Genomic DNA, 20,711 nt, shown 5'->3' with positions numbered 1-20,711 from the left:
CACCCACTAACAGAACACCCACTAACAGAACACCCACTAACAGAACACTAACCAACTACAGAACACCCACTAACAGAAGACCCACTAACAGACCACCCACTAACAGACCATTAACTACAAAACAGCCACAAACAGAACACTAACTACAGAACACCCACTAACAGAATGCTAACTACAGAACACCCTCAAAAAGAACGCTAACTACAGAGCACCCACTAACTAGAGCACCCACTAACAGAACACCCACTAAAAAAACACCCACTAACAGAACACCCACTAACAGAACACCCACTAACAGAACACCCACTAACAGAACACCCACTAACAGAACACCAAATACAGAACACCCACTAACAGAACATTAACAGAACACTAACCAACTACAGAACACCCACTAACAGAACACCCACTAACCGAACATTAACTACAGAACACCCACTAGCTACAGAACACTACCTACAGAACACCCACTAGCTACAGAACACTACCTACAGAACACCCACTAACAGAACACCCACTACAGAACACCCACTAACAGAACACCCACTAACAGAACACCCACTACAGAACACCCACTAACAGAACACAAACAGCACACCCTCAAACAGAACACTAACTACAAAACAGCCACAAACAGAACACTAACTACAGAACACCCACTAACAGAACGCTAACTACAGAACACCCTCAAAAGAAACTAACTACAGAACACCCACTAACAGAACACTAACTAACTACAGTACCCCCACTAAAGGAACACCCACTAACAGAACACCCACTAACAGAACACCCACTAACTACAGAACACCCACTAACTACAGAACACCCACTAACAGAACACCCACTAACAGAACACCCACTAACAGAACACTAACTACAGAAGACCCTCAAACAGAACACTAACTACAGAAGACCCTCAAACAGAACACTAACTACAGAACACCCACTAACAGAACATTAACTACAGAACACCCACTAACAGAACATTAACTACAGAACACCCACTAACAGAACACCCACTAACTACAGAACACCCACTAACAGAACACCCACTAACAGAACACCCACTAACAGAACACCCACTAACAGAACACCCACTAACTACAGAACACCCAATACAGAACACCCTTAAACAGAACACTAACTACAGAACACCCACTAACTACAGAAGACCCACTAACAGAACACTAACTAACTACAGAACACCCACTAACTACAGAACACCCATTAACTACAGAACACCCTCAAACAGAACACTAACTACAGAACACCCACAAACAGATCATTAACTACAGAACACCCACTAACAGAACACTAACTAACTACAGAAGACCCACTAACTACAGAACACTCACTAACAGAACACCCACTAACAAAACACCCACTAACAAAACACCCACTAACAAAACACCCACTAACAAAACACCCACTAACAAAACAAAACACCCACTAACTACAGAACACCCACTAACTACAGAACACCCACTAACTACAGAACACCCACTAACTACAGAACACCCACTAACTACAGAACACCCACTAACTACAGAACACCCACTAACTACAGAACACCCACTAACAGAACACCCACTAACAGAACACCCACTAACTACAGAACACCCTTAAACAGAACACTAACTACAGAACACCCACTAACTACAGAACACCCACTAACAGAACACTCACTAACAGAACACCCACTAACTACAGAACACCCACAAACAGAACACAAACTACAGCACACCTCAAACAGAACACTAACTACAAAACAGCCACAAACAGAACACTAACTACAGAACACCCACTAACAGAACGCTAACTACAGAACACCCTCAAAAGAACGCTAACTACAGAACACTCACTAACAGAACACTAACTAACTACAGTACCCCCACTAAAGGAACACCCACTAACAGAACACCCACTAACTACAGAACACCCACTAACAGAACACCAACTAACACAGAACACCCACTAACAGAACACCCACTAACAGAACACCCACTAACAGAACACTAACTACAGAAGACCCTCAAACAGAACACTAACTACAGAAGACCCTCAAACAGAACACTAACTACAGAACACCCACTAACAGAACGCTAACTACAGAACACCCTCAAAAAGAACGCCAACTACAGAACACTCACTAACAGAACACTAACTACAGAACACCCACTAACAGAACACTAACTAACTACAGTACCCCCACTAAAGGAACACCCACTAACAGAACACCCACTAACTACAGAACACCCACTAACTACAGAACACCCACTAACAGAACACCCACTAACAGAACACCCACTAACAGAACACTAACTACAGAAGACCCTCAAACAGAACACTAACTACAGAAGACCCTCAAACAGAACACTAACTACAGAACACCCACTAACAGAACATTAACTACAGAACACCCACTAACAGAACATTAACTACAGAACACCCACTAACAGAACACCCACTAACTACAGAACACCCACTAACAGAACACCCACTAACAGAACACCCACTAACAGAACACCCACTAACAGAACACCCACTAACTACAGAACACCCAATACAGAACACCCTTAAACAGAACACTAACTACAGAACACCCACTAACTACAGAAGACCCACTAACAGAACACTAACTAACTACAGAACACCCACTAACTACAGAACACCCATTAACTACAGAACACCCTCAAACAGAACACTAACTACAGAACACCCTCAAACAGATCACTAACTACAGAACACCCACTAACAGAACACTAACTAACTACAGAAGACCCACTAACTACAGAACACTCACTAACAGAACACCCACTAACAAAACACCCACTAACAAAACACCCACTAACAAAACACCCACTAACAAAACACCCACTAACAAAACACCCACTAACAAAACACCCACTAACAAAACACCCACTAACAAAACACCCACTAACAAAACACCCACTAACTACAGAACACCCACTAACTACAGAACACCCACTAACTACAGAACACCCACTAACTACAGAACACCCACTAACTACAGAACACCCACTAACTACAGAACACCCACTAACAGAACACCCACTAACAGAACACCCACTAACTACAGAACACCCTTAAACAGAACACTAACTACAGAACACCCACTAACTACAGAACACCCACTAACAGAACACTCACTAACAGAACACCCACTAACTACAGAACACCCACAAACAGAACACAAACTACAGCACACCCTCAAACAGAACACTAACTACAAAACAGCCACAAACAGAACACTAACTACAGAACACCCACTAACAGAACGCTAACTACAGAACACCCTCAAAAAGAACGCTAACTACAGAACACTCACTAACAGAACACTAACTAACTACAGTACCCCCACTAAAGGAACACCCACTAACAGAACACCCACTAACAGAACACCCACTAACTACAGAACACCAACTAACTACAGAACACCCACTAACAGAACACCCACTAACAGAACACCCACTAACAGAACACCCACTAACAGAACACTAACTACAGAAGACCCTCAAACAGAACACTAACTACAGAAGACCCTCAAACAGAACACTAACTACAGAACACCCACTAACAGAACGCTAACTACAGAACACCCTCAAAAAGAACGCCAACTACAGAACACTCACTAACAGAACACTAACTACAGAACACCCACTAACAGAACACTAACTAACTACAGTACCCCCACTAAAGGAACACCCACTAACAGAACACCCACTAACAGAACACCCACTAACAGAACACCCACTAACAGAACACTAACTACAGTACCCCCACTAAAGGAACACCCACTAACAGAACATCCACTAACAGAACACCCACTAACAGAACAACTAACAGAACACCCACTAACTACAGAACACCCACTAACAGAACACCCACTAACTACAGAACACCCACTAACAGAACACCCACTAACAGAACACCAACTAACTACAGAACACCCACTAACAGAACACCCACTAACAGAACACCCACTAACAGAACATTAACTACAGAACACCCACTAACAGAACACCCACTAACTACAGAACACCCACTAACAGAACACCCACTAACATAACACCCACTAACAGAACACCCACTAACAGAACACCCACTACAGAACACCCACTAACAGAACACCCACTAACAGAACACCCACTACAGAACACCCACTAACAGAACACAAACAGCACACCCTCAAACAGAACACTAACTACAAAACAGCCACAAACAGAACACTAACTACAGAACACCCACTAACAGAACGCTAACTACAGAACACCCTCAAAAAGAAAGCTAACTACAGAACACCCACTAACAGAACACTAACTAACTACAGTACCCCCACTAAAGGAACACCCACTAACAGAACACCCACTAACAGAACACCCACTAACTACAGAACACCCACTAACTACAGAACACCCACTAACAGAACACCCACTAACAGAACACCCACTAACAGAACACTAACTACAGAAGACCCTCAAACAGAACACTAACTACAGAAGACCCTCAAACAGAACACTAACTACAGAACACCCACTAACAGAACATTAACTACAGAACACCCACTAACAGAACATTAACTACAGAACACCCACTAACAGAACACCCACTAACTACAGAACACCCACTAACAGAACACCCACTAACAGAACACCCACTAACAGAACACCCACTAACAGAACACCCACTAACTACAGAACACCCAATACAGAACACCCTTAAACAGAACACTAACTACAGAACACCCACTAACTACAGAAGACCCACTAACAGAACACTAACTAACTACAGAACACACTAACTACAGAACACCCATTAAACAGAACACCCTCAAACAGAACACTAACTACAGAACACCCTCAAACAGATCACTAACTACAGAACACCCACTAACAGAACACTAACTAACTACAGAAGACCCACTAACTACAGAACACTCACTAACAGAACACCCACTAACAAAACACCCACTAACAAAACACCCACTAACAAAACACCCACTAACAAAACACCCACTAACAAAACACCCACTAACAAAACACCCACTAACTACAGAACACCCACTAAACAGAACACCCACTAACTACAGAACACCCACTAACTACAGAACACCCACTAACTACAGAACACCCACTAACTACAGAACACCCACTAACTACAGAACACCCACTAACAGAACACCCACTAACAGAACACCCACTAACTACAGAACACCCTTAAAACAGAACACTAACTACAGAACACCCACTAACTACAGAACACCCACTAACAGAACACTCACTAACAGAACACCCACTAACTACAGAACACCCACAAACAGAACACAAACTACAGCACACCCTCAAACAGAACACTAACTACAAAACAGCCACAAACAGAACACTAACTACAGAACACCCACTAACAGAACGCTAACTACAGAACACCCTCAAAAGAACGCTAACTACAGAACACTCACTAACAGAACACTAACTAACTACAGTACCCCCACTAAAGGAACACCCACTAACAGAACACCCACTAACTACAGAACACCCACTAACAGAACACCAACTAACTACAGAACACCCACTAACAGAACACCCACTAACAGAACACCCACTAACAGAACACTAACTACAGAAGACCCTCAAACAGAACACTAACTACAGAAGACCCTCAAACAGAACACTAACTACAGAACACCCACTAACAGAACGCTAACTACAGAACACCCTCAAAAGAACGCCAACTACAGAACACTCACTAACAGAACACTAACTACAGAACACCCACTAACAGAACACTAACTAACTACAGTACCCCCACCAAAGGAACACCCACTAACAGAACACCCACTAACTACAGAACACCCACTAACTACAGAACACCCACTAACAGAACACCCACTAACAGAACACCCACTAACAGAACACTAACTACAGAAGACCCTCAAACAGAACACTAACTACAGAAGACCCTCAAACAGAACACTAACTACAGAACACCCACTAACAGAACATTAACTACAGAACACCCACTAACAGAACATTAACTACAGAACACCCACTAACAGAACACCCACTAACTACAGAACACCCACTAACAGAACACCCACTAACAGAACACCCACTAACAGAAACACTAACAGAACACCCACTAACTACAGAACACCCAATACAGAACACTAAACAGAACACTAACTACAGAACACCCACTAACTACAGAAGACCCACTAACAGAACACTAACTAACTACAGAACACCCACTAAACAGAACACCCATTAACTACAGAACACCCTCAAACAGAACACTAACTACAGAACACCCTCAAACAGATCACTAACTACAGAACACCCACTAACAGAACACTAACTAACTACAGAAGAACTAACTACAGAACACTCACTAACAGAACACCCACTAACAAAACACCCACTAACAAAACACCCACTAACAAAACACCCACTAACAAAACACCCACTAACAAAACACCCACCAACAAAACACCCACTAACAAAACACCCACTAACAAAACACCCACTAAACAGAACACCCACTAACTACAGAACACCCACTAAACAGAACACCCACTAACTACAGAACACTCACTAACTACAGAACACCCACTAACTACAGAACACCCACTAACAGAACACCCACTAACAGAACACCCACTAACTACAGAACACCCTTAAACAGAACACTAACTACAGAACACCCACTAACTACAGAACACCCACTAACAGAACACTCACTAACAGAACACCCACTAACTACAGAACACCCACAAACAGAACACAAACTACAGCACACCCTCAAACAGAACACTAACTACAAAACAGCCACAAACAGAACACTAACTACAGAACACCCACTAACAGAACGCTAACTACAGAACACCCTCAAAAGAACGCTAACTACAGAACACTCACTAACAGAACACTAACTAACACAGTACCCCACTAAAGGAACACCCACTAACAGAACACCCACTAACAGAACACCCACTAACTACAGAACACCAACTAACTACAGAACACCCACTAACAGAACACCCACTAACAGAACACCCACTAACAGAACACCCACTAACAGAACACTAACTACAGAAGACCCTCAAACAGAACACTAACTACAGAAGACCCTCAAACAGAACACTAACTACAGAACACCCACTAACAGAACGCTAACTACAGAACACCCTCAAAAGAACGCCAACTACAGAACACTCACTAACAGAACACTAACTACAGAACACCCACTAACAGAACACTAACTAACTACAGTACCCCCACTAAAGGAACACCCACTAACAGAACACCCACTAACAGAACACCCACTAACAGAACACCCACTAACAGAACACTAAACAGTACCCCCACTAAAGGAACACCCACTAACAGAACATCCACTAACAGAACACCCACTAACAGAACACCCACTAACAGAACACCCACTAACTACAGAACACCCACTAACAGAACACCCACTAACTACAGAACACCCACTAACAGAACACCCACTAACAGAACACCAACTAACTACAGAACACCCACTAACAGAACACCCACTAACAGAACACCCACTAACAGAACATTAACTACAGAACACCCACTAACAGAACACCCACTAACTACAGAACACCCACTAACAGAACACCCACTAACATAACACCCACTAACAGAACACCCACTAACAGAACACCCACTACAGAACACCCACTAACAGAACACCCACTAACAGAACACCCACTAACTACAGAACACCCACTACAGAACACCCTTAAACAGAACACTAACTACAGAACACCCACTAACTACAGAAGACCCACTAACAGAACACTAACTAACTACAGAACACCCACTAACTACAGAACACCCACTAACCACAGAACACCCATTAACTACAGAACACCCTCAAACAGATCACTAACTACAGAACACCCACTAACAGAACACTAACTAACTACAGAAGACCCACTAACAGAACACTAACTAACTACAGAACACCCATTAACTACAGAACACCCTCAAACAGATCACTAACTACAGAACACCCTCAAACAGATCACTAACTACAGAACACCCACTAACAGAACACTAACTAACTACAGAAGACCCACTAACTACAGAAGACCCACTAACTACAGAACACTCACTAACAGAACACCCACTAACAAAACACCCACTAACAAAACACCCACTAACAAAACACCCACTAACAAAACACCCACTAACAAAACACCCACTAACAAAACACCCACTAACAAAACACCCACTAACGAACACTAACTACAAAACACCCACTAACAAAACACCCACTAACTACAGAACACCCACTAACTACAGAACACCCACTAACTACAGAACACCCACTAACAGAACACCCACTAACTACAGAACACCCTTAAACAGAACACTAACTACAGAACACCCACTAAACAGAACACCCACTAACAACAGAACACCCACTAACAGAACACTAACTAACTACAGAACACCCACTAACAGAACACTCACTAACAGAACACCCACTAACTACAGAACACCCACAAACAGAAAACAAACTACAGCACACCCTCAAACAGAACGCTAACTACAGAACACCCTCAAAAGAACGCTAACTACAGAACACTCACTAACAGAACACTAACTACAGAACACCCACTAACAGAACACTAACTAACTACAGTAACCCCACTAAAGGAACACCCACTAACAGAACACCCACTAACTACAGAACACCCACTAACAGAACACCAACTAACTACAGAACACCCACTAACAGAACACCCACTAACAGAACACTAACTACAGAAGACCCTCAAACAGAACACTAACTACAGAAGACCCTCAAACAGAACACTAACTACAGAACACCCACTAACAGAACGCTAACTACAGAACACCCTCAAAAGAACGCCAACTACAGAACACCCACTAACAGAACATTAACTACAGAACACCCACTAACAGAACACCCACTAACAGAACACCAACTAACTACAGAACACCCACTAACAGAACACCCACTAACAGAACACTAACTACAGAAGACCCTCAAACAGAACACTAACTACAGAAGACCCACTAACAGAACACTAACTACAGAACACGCACTAAGAGAACACCCACTAACAGAACATTAACTACAGAACACCCACTAACAGAACATTAACTACAGAACACCCACTAACAGAACATTAACTACAGAACACCCACTAACAGAACACTAACTACAGAACACCCACTAACAGAACACTAACTATAGAACACCCACTAACAGAACACCCACTAACAGAACATTAACTACAGAACACCCACTAACAGAACATTAACTACAGAACACCCACTAACAGAACATTAACTACAGAACACCCACTAACAGAACACTAACTACAGAAGACCCTCAAACAGAACACTAACTACAGAACACCCACTAACAGAACACCCACTAACAGAACACCCACTAACAGAACACTCACTAACAGAACACTCACTAACTACAGAACACCCACTAACAGAACACTAACTACAGAACACCCACTAACAGAACACCCACTAACAGAACACTCACTAACAGAACACCCACTAACAGAACACCCACTACAGAACACCCTTAAACAGAACACTAACTGTCAAACAGATCACTAACTACAGAACACCCTCAAACAGATCACTAACTACAGAACACCCACTAACAGAACACTAACTAACTACAGAAGACCCACTAACTACAGAAGACCCACTAACTACAGAACACCCACTAACTACAGAACACCCACTAACAAAACACCCACTAACAAAACACCCACTAACAAAACACCCACTAACAAAACACCCACTAACTACAGAACACCCACTAACAGAACACCCACTAACAGAAGACCCACTAACAGAAGACTCACTAACAAAACACCCACTAACAAAACACCCACTAACAAAACACCCAATAACAGAACACCCACTAACAGAACACCCACTAACAGAACACCCACTAACAGAACACCCACTAACTACAGAAGACCCACTAACAAAACACCCACTAACAAAACACCCACTAACAGAACACTAACTACAGAACACCCACTAACAGAACACCCACTAACAGAACACCCACTAACAGAACACCCACTAACAGAACACCCACTAACAGAACACCCACTACAGAACACCCTTAAACAGAACACTAACTACAGAACACCTCAAACAGATCACTAACTACAGAACACCCACTAACAGAACACTAACTACAGAACACCCACTGACAACAGAACACCCACTAACAGAACACCCACTAACAGAACACTCACTAACAGAACACTCACTAACTACAGAACAACCACTAACAGAACACTAACTACAGAACACCCACTAACAGAACACCCACTAACATAACACCCACTAACATAACACCCACTAACAGAACACCCACTAACTACAGAACACTCACTAACAGAACACCCACTAACTACAGAACACCCACTAACAGAACACTAACTACAGAACACCCACTAACAGAACACTAACTACAGAACTAACACCCACTAACAACAGAAGACCCACTAACAGAACACTAACTACAGAACACCCACTAACTACAGAAGACCCACTAACAGAACACCCACTACAGTGTAGTTTAACTGCAGTACACAAACTACACTACGCACACTACCTACACACACACACACACACACACACTACCTACACTTTGTACACAACCTACACTACAGTGTGTAGTGTAGATTGCGTACTGTAGTTAATACTGTAGTGTAGTTAGCGTACTGTAGCGTTGTTTGTAGTGTAACTGCAGTACAGTACGGGATGCTGGACTTCTAGGCAGAGTTGCAAAGAAAAGCCATATCTCAGACTGGCCAATAAAAATAAAAGATTAAGATGGACAAAAGAACACAGACACTGGACAGAGGAACTCTGCCTAGAAGGCCAGCATCCCGGATTCACCTCTTCACTGTTGACGTTGAGACTGGTGTTTTGTGGGTACTATTTAATGAAGCTTCCAGTTGAGGACTTGTCAGGCGTCTGTTTCTCAAACGTGACACTAATGTACTTGTCCTCTTGCTCAGTTGTGCACCGGGGCCTCCCACTCCTCTTTCTATTCTGGTTAGAGCCAGTTTGCGCTGTTCTGTGTCAAATTGACCTTCTCCTGTAACACACGGTATAGACATGCAACACATGTCAGCACTTGACTATTGCCAACGTGCACAGAACACCCACTAACTACAGAACACCCACTAACTACAGAACACCCACTAACTGCAGAACACCCACTAACTGCAGAACACCCACTAACTGCAGAACACCCACTAACTACAGAACACCCACTAACTACAGAGCACCCAATAACACAGAGCACCCACTAACTACAGAACACCCACAACTACAGAGCACCCACTAACTACAGAACACCCACTAACTACAGAACACCCACTAACTACAGAACACCCACTAACAGAACACTAACTACAGAACACCCACTAACAGAACACCCACTAACAGAACACTCACTAACAGAACACTCACTAACTACAGAAGACCCACTAACAGAACACTAACTACAGAACACGCACTAAGAGAACACCCACTAACAGAACATTAACTACAGAACACCCACTAACAGAACATTAACTACAGAACACCCACTAACAGAACATTAACTACAGAACACCCACTAACAGAACACTAACTACAGAACACCCACTAACAGAACACTAACTATAGAACACCCACTAACAGAACACCCACTAACAGAACATTAACTACAGAACACCCACTAACAGAACATTAACTACAGAACACCCACTAACAGAACATTAACTACAGAACACCCACTAACAGAACACTAACTACAGAAGACCCTCAAACAGAACACTAACTACAGAACACCCACTAACAGAACACCCACTAACAGAAACACCCACTAACAGAACACTCACTAACAGAACACCACTAACACAGAACACTAACTACAGAACACTAACTACAGAACACCCACTAACAGAACACCCACTAACAGAACAACTAACAGAACACCCACTAACAGAACACTACAGAACACCCTTAAACAGAACACTAACTACAGAACACAAACAGATCACTAACTACAGAACACCTCAAACAGATCACTAACTACAGAACACCCACTAACAGAACACTAACTAAAACAGAAGACCCACTAACTAACAGAAGACCCACTAAACAGAACACCCACTAACAAAACACCCACTAACAAAACACCCACTAACAAAACACCCACTAACAAAACACCCACTAACAAAACACCCACTAACTACAGAACACCCACTAACAGAACACCCACTAACAGAAGACCCACTAACAGAAGACTCACTAACAAAACACCCACTAACAAACACCCACTAACAAAACACCCAATAACAGAACACCCACTAACAGAACACCCACTAACAGAACACCCACTAACAGAACACCCACTAAACAGAACACCCACTAACAAAACACCCACTAACAAAACACCCACTAACAGAACACTAAACAAACACCCACTAACAGAACACCCACTAACAGAACACCCACTAACAGAACACCCACTAACAGAACACCCACTAACAGAGAACTAACTACAGAACACCCTTAAACAGAACAACTACAGAACACCCACAAACAGAAACTAACTACAGAACACCCACTAACAGAACACTAACTACAGAACACCCACTAACAGAACACCCACTAACAGAACACCCACTAACAGAACACTCACTAACAGAACACCACTAACTACAGAACAACCACTAACAGAACACTAACTACAGAACACACTAACAGAACACCCACTAACATAACACCCACTAACAGAACACCCACTAACAGAACACCCACTAAACAGAACACCCACTAACAGAACACCCACTAACTACAGAACACCCACTAACAAAACACTAACTAACAAAACACCCACTAACAGAACACTAACTACAGAACACCCACTAACAACAGAAGACCCACTAACAGAACACTAACTACAGAACACCCACTAAACAGAAGACCCACTAACAAAACACCCACTAAGTGTAGTTTAAAACACAAACTACAGAACACCCACTAACAGAACACACACACTAACAGAACACTAACTACAGAACACCCAGTTAAAACAGAACACGTTGTTTGTAGTGTAACTAAACAGAATGCACCCAGACTAAACAGAACACCCAATAAAAATAACAGAACATGGACAAACAGAACACAGACACTGGAACAGAACCCACTAGAACAGAACACCTTCACTGTTAACAGAACACAAACTCCAGAACACCCACGTGAACAGAACTTGTCCCACTCAAACAGAACACCCTTTCTAACAGAACGCCCACTGAACAGAACACCCACTAACAGAACACCCACTAACAAAACACCCACTAACAAAACACTCACTAACAAAACACTCACTAACAAAACACTCACTAACAAAACACTCACTAACAAAACACTCACTAACAAAACACTCACTAACAAAACACCCACTAACAGAACACCCACTAACTACAGAACACTAACTACAGAACACTAACTACAGAACACCCACTAACAGAAGACCCACTAACTACAGAACACTAACTACAGAACACTAACTACAGAACACTAACTACAGAACACCCACTAAACAGAACACCCACTAAACAGAACACCCACTAAACAGAACACCCACTAAACAGAACACCCACTAACAGAACACCCACTAACAGAACACCCACTAACAGAACACCCACTAACAGAACACCCACTAACAGAACACCCACTAACAGAACACCCACTAACAAAACACCCACTAACAAAACACCCACTAACAAAACACCCACTAACTACAGAACACCCACTAACTACAGAACACCCACTAACAGAACACTAACTACAGAACACCCACTAACAGAACACTAACTACAGAACACCAACTAACTACAGAAGACCCACTAACAGAACACTAACTACAGTGTAGTTTAACTGCAGTACACAAACTACACTACGCACACTACCTACACACACACACACCACACACACACACACTACCTACACTTTGTACACAACCTACACTACAGTGTGTAGTGTAGATTGCGTACTGTAGTTAATACTGTAGTGTAGTTAGCGTACTGTAGCGTTGTTTGTAGTGTAACTGCAGTACAGTACGGGATGCTGGACTTCTAGGCAGAGTTGCAAAGAAAAAGCCATATCTCAGACTGGCCAATAAAAATAAAAGATTAAGATGGACAAAAGAACAGACACTGGACAGAGGAACTCTGCCTAGAAGGGCAGCATCCCGGATTCACCTCTTCACTGTTGACGTTGAGACTGGTGTTTTGTGGGTACAATTTAATGAAGCTGCCAGTTCAGGACTTGTCAGGCGTCTGTTTCTCAAACGTGACACTAATGTACTTGTCCTCTTGCTCAGTTGTGCACCGGGGCCTCCCACTCCTCTTTCTATTCTGGTTAGAGCCAGTTTGCTCTGTCCTGTGTCAAATTGACCTTCTCCTGTAACACACGGTATAGATATACAACACATGTAAGCACTTGACTATTGCCAACGTGCACAGAACACCCACTAACTACAGAACACCCACTAACTACAGAACACCCACTAACTACAGAGCACCCACTAACTACAGAGCACCCACTAACTACAGAGCACCCACTAACTACAGAACACCCACTAACTACAGAACACCCACTAACTACAGAACACCCACTAACCACAGAACACCCACTAACTACAGAACACCCACTAACTACAGAACACCCACTAACTACAGAACACCCACTAACTACAGAACACCCACTAACTACAGAACACCCACTAACAACACTACAGTGTGTCTATTGCCAACGTGCACAGCCTTGTACGAGATCTTCAGGTTCTTGGCAATGTCTCGCATGGAATAGCCTTCATTTCTCAGAACAAGAATAGACTGACAGGGTTTCAGAAGAAAGGTCTTTGTTTTTGGCCATTTTGAGCCTGTAATCGAACCCACAAATGCTGATGCTCCAGATACTCAACTAGTCTAAAGAAGGCCAGTTTTATTGCTTCTTTAATCAGAACAACAGTTTTCAGCTGTTCTAACATAATTGCAAAATGGTTTTCTAATGAAGAATTAGCCATTTAAAAAATGATAAACTTGGATTAGCTAACACAACGTGCCATTGGAACACAGGAGTGATGGTTGCTGATAATGGGCCTCTGTACACATATGTAGATATTCCATTAAAAATCTGCCGTTTCCAGCTACAACAGCCATTTACAACATTAACAATGAGTACACTGTATTTCTGATCAATTTGATGTTATTTTAAAATGGACAAAAAAAAATTGTTTTTCTTTCAAAAACAACTTTTGAACGGTAGTGTACATGCCAATTATGTGATGGTCTGACAGTATCCCCATCAACACTAACGTTTGGTGCCAATTATGTGATGGTCTGACAGTATCCCCATCAACACTAACGTTTGGTGGCAGAGAGAATGACATAAGAAAGTAATCAAGACGACTAGCTTGATTGAGCCTCGCCATGACTACTCTGTTCTCCTCCATCCCTCTCTCTCACCTGACTACTAATGGCCTCTGTTCTCTTCTCCTCCATCCCTCTCTGTCACCTGACTACTAATGGCCTCTGTTCTCTTCTCCTCCATCCCTCTCTGTCACCTGACTACTAATGGCCTCTCTTCTCCTCCATCCCTCTCTGTCACCTGACTACTAATGGCATCTCTTCTCCTCCATCCCTCTCTGTCACCTGACTACTAATGGCCTCTGTTCTCTTCTCCTCCATCCCTCTCTGTCACCTGACTACTAATGGCATCTCTTCTCCTCCATCCCTCTCTGTCACCTGACTACTAATGGCCTCTGTTCTCCTCCATCCCTCTCTCACCTGACTACTAATGGCCTCCATCCCTCTCTGTCACCTGACTACTAATGGCCTCTCTTCTCCTCCATCCCTCTCTGTCACCTGACTACTAATGGCCTCTGTTCTCCTCCATCCCTCTCTGTCACCTGACTACTAATGGCATCTGTTCTCCTCCATCCCTCTCTGTCACCTGACTACTAATGGCCTCTGTTCTCCTCCATCCCTCTCTCTCACCTGACTACTAATGGCCTCTCTTCTCCTCCATCCCTCTCTGTCACCTGACTACTAATGGCCTCTGTTCTCCTCCATCCCTCTCTGTCACCTGACTACTAATGGCCTCTCTTCTCCTCCATCCTCCATCCCCTCTGTCACCTGACTACTAATGGCCTCTCTTCTCCTCCATCCCTCTCTGTCACCTGACTACTAATGGCCTCTGTTCTCCTCCATCCCTCTCTGTCACCTGACTACTAATGGCCTCTGTTCTCCTCCATCCCTCTCTGTCACCTGACTACTAATGGCCTCTCTTCTCCTCCATCCCTCTCTGTCACCTGACTACTAATGGCCTCTCTTCTCCTCCATCCCTCTCTGTCACCTGACTACTAATGGCCTCTCTTCTCCTCCATCTCTCTCTGTCACCTGACTACTAATGGCATTTAACAAACACACCTTTCTCCCTCAGGTTCTTACCAAGCTGTGGAGCACCATCTGTTCATTCTCCTCTGCTCTCTTCTCCATCCCGCTCTCTGTCACCTGTCAACCAGGAAATGCAGTTAACCTGTGGATGGATAATTCTCTCCTACCTCTTTTATCCATTCATCTCTCTACCCACCAGGGTTGGGCTCAATTCAACAACGTTCAACTCATGAGTTTAAATGCATCCCACAGGATACAGAGTTTGAGTGACAGGAAGTCAAATTTAATTCAGTGAAATTCACAGAAATTCCACTCAGCCATAGAACACAAACGTTTTAATTGAATCTGACATGTCACACTTCCAGATACTAAAGAAAATCACTTATCTCTAGAAACAATGTTCATATCCTCTTAACCTTAGAATATATACACTGAGTGTCCAAAACATTAGGAACACCTTCCTCATATTGAGTTGCACCCCCTCTTGCCAGCCTCAATTCATCAGGGCGTGGCCTCTACAAGATGTCCAAAGCGTTCTACAGGGATGCTGGCCCATGTTGACTCTACAAGGTGTCCAAAGCGTTCTACAGGGATGCTGGCCCATGTTGACTCTACAAGGTGTCCAAAGCGTTCTACAGGGATGCTGGCCCATGTCGACTCTACAAGATGTCCAAAGCGTTCTACAGGGATGCTGGCCCATGTTGACTCTACAAGGTGTCCAAAGCGTTCTACAGGGATGCTGGCCCATGTTGACAAGGTGTCCACAGGGATGCTGGCCCATGTCGACTCTACAAGATGTCCAAAGCGTTCACAGGGATGCTGGCCCATGTTGACTCTACAAAGTGTCCAAAGCGTTCCACAGGGATGCTGGCCCATGTTGACTCTACAAGACGTCCAAAGCGTTCTACAGGGATGCTGGCCCATTTGGACTACAATGCTTCCCTACAGTTGTCCAGTTGGCTGAATGTCCTTTGGGTGGTGGACCATTCTTGATAGACGTGGGAAACTGTTGAGTGTGAAAAACCAATAAGAGATCATAGGTCTCACCTGGATTCACCTGGTCAGTCTCATGGAACGAGCCACAATGTTCATAATACTTTTCCAACATTTCTTTGGCTTTTTTGTATTTTTTTATTCTAAGGACTCGGGGTAAACTTGAGGGTTAAGCTGATGCATTCTGGGAAATTTGGTATTTTCCCCATATTGAACCAAATGTAAGTGATTAATGAAATATAACAACTTAGAATATTCACCTTTGTTTTCCTTGATCGTTTTATAGATGTATATTTGTATAGACTATGCCTACTATAGAAGAGGAGACATTTGAATTTCACTGATTTAAATTCTATTTCCTTCCATTCAAATAGCAAATAATAATGTTTACTACTTAAACAGGATACAGAATTTATCAAGAATTGATTAGGTATTCTGAATCCAACCATTCCTCCCTCCGTACTGACCAGTGAGGATGCCATGGTTCCGTTGGTCTCTGAGCTCTTCTCCTGCTCTCCTCCCCTCCCAGGACCCCCATTGGAGCTGCAGTTGGTGGAGTTGGGGCAGGAGTCCTGGCTGAAACTGGGGTCGTTGACCAGCAGGCCTTGGTTGTCTCCGGGGTTGGAGGGGCTGGCCAGGCTAGTGAGGCTATGGTTCTCCCTGGCCAGTCTCTCCACTAGCGCCCGGGCCTCCTGGAAACGACAGCTGAGGAAGTCTCTCTCTTCTCTAGACCTCCGTTGCCATTCCTCCATCTCCTCACAGCGCTGACGCAGGGCCTGGTTGCTGCGCTGCAGCGCCTCACACACACACACACACACACACACACACACATATACACACACTGTGCCTCATTGTGGATCAAAGACATTATTCCAGTGGTGTGTGAGTGACACATACCTCGGAGCTGCTGGTTGTCTCCCAGTAGTCTGGTCACCACCTCATTGGCTGCCAGCTCAGGTGGAACCCGGAGAGCCCCGCCTCCCTCGTCCCCGGCCATATCCCAGGTGTCTGTCTGGGGTTGTACCATGCTGCTGAACCACGTTAAAATGACGCATCATAAATCAAACCCAGCCTAAAACCCCAAACAGCAACAAATGCAGGTGGAGAAGCACCTACAATCCTACATCTAGACAGACGCATATCATCAGCTACTAGTAGTAGACAAAAAATGTGAACTGCTAAATCTGGAACCAATCAGACCTGCCGTACAGACCCCTGGTGATGATGGCAGCCAATGGCCTGCTGTCTAGGATGTAAACCACATCCTCACGTGATAAGAACATTAATGACTCAAAAATATACAGGGTCAGTAGCTATAAGAATTTGTTCTTAACTGACTTGCCTAGTTAAATAAAAGGTAAAATAAAAAAAATAGCCACTGTATAAGGGGTAAGGTGACTATATACAGGGGCAGTACCATATTAACAATGTACAGGGATACTGGAGTGATGGAGGTAGATATGTATAGTGGAAGGTGACAGGGATACTGGAGTGATGGAGGTAGATATGTATAGGGGGAAGGTGACTATATACAGGGTCCGTACCATATTAACAATGTACAGGGATACTGGCGTGATGGAGGTAGATATGTATAGTGGTAAGGTGACAGGGATACTGGAGTGATGGAGGTAGATATGTATAGGGGGAAGGAGACAGGGATACTGGAGTGATGGAGGTAGATATGTATAGGGGGAAGGTGACAGGGATACTGGAGTGATGGAGGTAGATATGTATAGGGGGAAGGAGACAGGGATACTGGAGTGATGGAGGTAGATATGTATAGGGGGAAGGAGACAGGGATACTGGAGTGATGGAGGTAGATATGTATAGGGGGAAGGTGACAGGGATACTGGAGTGATGGAGGTAGATATGTATAGGGGAAGGAGACAGGGATACTGGAGTGATGGAGGTAGATATGTATAGGGGAAGGAGACAGGGATACTGGAGTGATGGAGGTAGATATGTATAGGGGGAAGGAGACAGGGATACTGGAGTGATGGAGGTAGATATGTATAGGGGAAGGAGACAGGGATACTGGAGTGATGGAGGTAGATATGTATAGGGGGAAGGGGACAGGGATACTGGAGTGATGGAGGTAGATATGTATAGGGGGAAGGGACAGGGATACTGGAGTGATGGAGGTAGATATGTATAGGGGAAGGTGACAGGGATACTGGAGTGATGGAGGTAGATATGTATAGGGGAAGGGGACAGGGATACTGGAGTGATGGAGGTAGATATGTATAGGGGGAAGGGGACAGTGATGGAGGTAGATATGTATAGGGGGAAGGGGACAGTGATACTGGAGTGATGGAGGTAGATATGTATAGGGGGAAGGGGACAGGGATACTGGAGTGATGGAGGTAGATATGTATAGGGGGAAGGGGACAGTGATGGAGGTAGATATGTATAGGGGGAAGGGGACAGTGATGGAGGTAGATATGTATAGGGGGAGGGGACAGTGATGGAGGTAGATACAGTGCCTTCGGAAGTTATTCAGACCCCTGAACATTTTCCACATTTTGTTACAGCCTAATTCTAAAATTGATCAAATAAATAAATAATCCTCAGCAATACAATACCCCATAATGACATCACAATACCCCATAATGACATCACAATACCCCATAATGACATCACAATACCCCATAATGACATCACAATACCCCATAATGACATCACAATACCCCATAATGACATCACAATACCCCATAATGACATCACAATACCCCATAATGACATCACAATACCCCATAATGACATCACAATACCCCATAATGACATCACAATACCCCATAATGACACCACAATACCCCATAATGACATCACAATACCCCATAATGACATCACAATACCCCATAATGACATCACAATACCCCATAATGACATCTCAATACCCCATAATGACACCCCAATACCCCATAATGACATCACAATACCCCATAATGACACCACAATACCCCATAATGACACCACAATAACCCATAATGACATCACAATACCCCATAATAACACCACAATACCCCATAATGACGTCACAATAACCCATAATGACATCACAATACCCCATAATGACATCACAATACCCCATAATAACACCACAATACCCCATAATAACACCACAATACCCCATAATGACATCACAATACCCCATAATAACACCACAATACCCCATAATAACACCACAATACCC

At 43.5% G+C, this 20,711-nt stretch overlaps 1 protein-coding gene across 2 annotated transcripts in view; it reads right to left on the bottom strand.

The window, feature by feature from the left end:
* Positions 1-20,711, bottom strand: part of LOC115132877 (NF-kappa-B essential modulator-like) — a 65,637-nt gene that overhangs the window by 34,273 nt on the left and 10,653 nt on the right. The window contains exons 2-4 of one of the 2 annotated variants that reach the window (XM_065021017.1): positions 18,417-18,549; positions 17,986-18,318; positions 16,580-16,642 (exon numbers count right to left, since the gene is read on the bottom strand). In XM_065021017.1, the coding sequence (XP_064877089.1) occupies positions 16,580-16,642; positions 17,986-18,318; positions 18,417-18,545 (525 nt within the window). In that variant the 5' untranslated portion in view covers positions 18,546-18,549. The remainder of the gene's footprint in view (positions 1-16,579; positions 16,643-17,985; positions 18,319-18,416; positions 18,550-20,711) is intronic. The other variant, XM_065021018.1, reaches the window with a different exon arrangement.

Source organism: Oncorhynchus nerka, linkage group LG7 (genome assembly GCF_034236695.1).
Source record: "Oncorhynchus nerka isolate Pitt River linkage group LG7, Oner_Uvic_2.0, whole genome shotgun sequence".
Classification (NCBI taxonomy): Eukaryota; Metazoa; Chordata; class Actinopteri; order Salmoniformes; family Salmonidae; genus Oncorhynchus; species Oncorhynchus nerka.
This window is presented reverse-complemented; position numbering and strand designations above follow the sequence as displayed.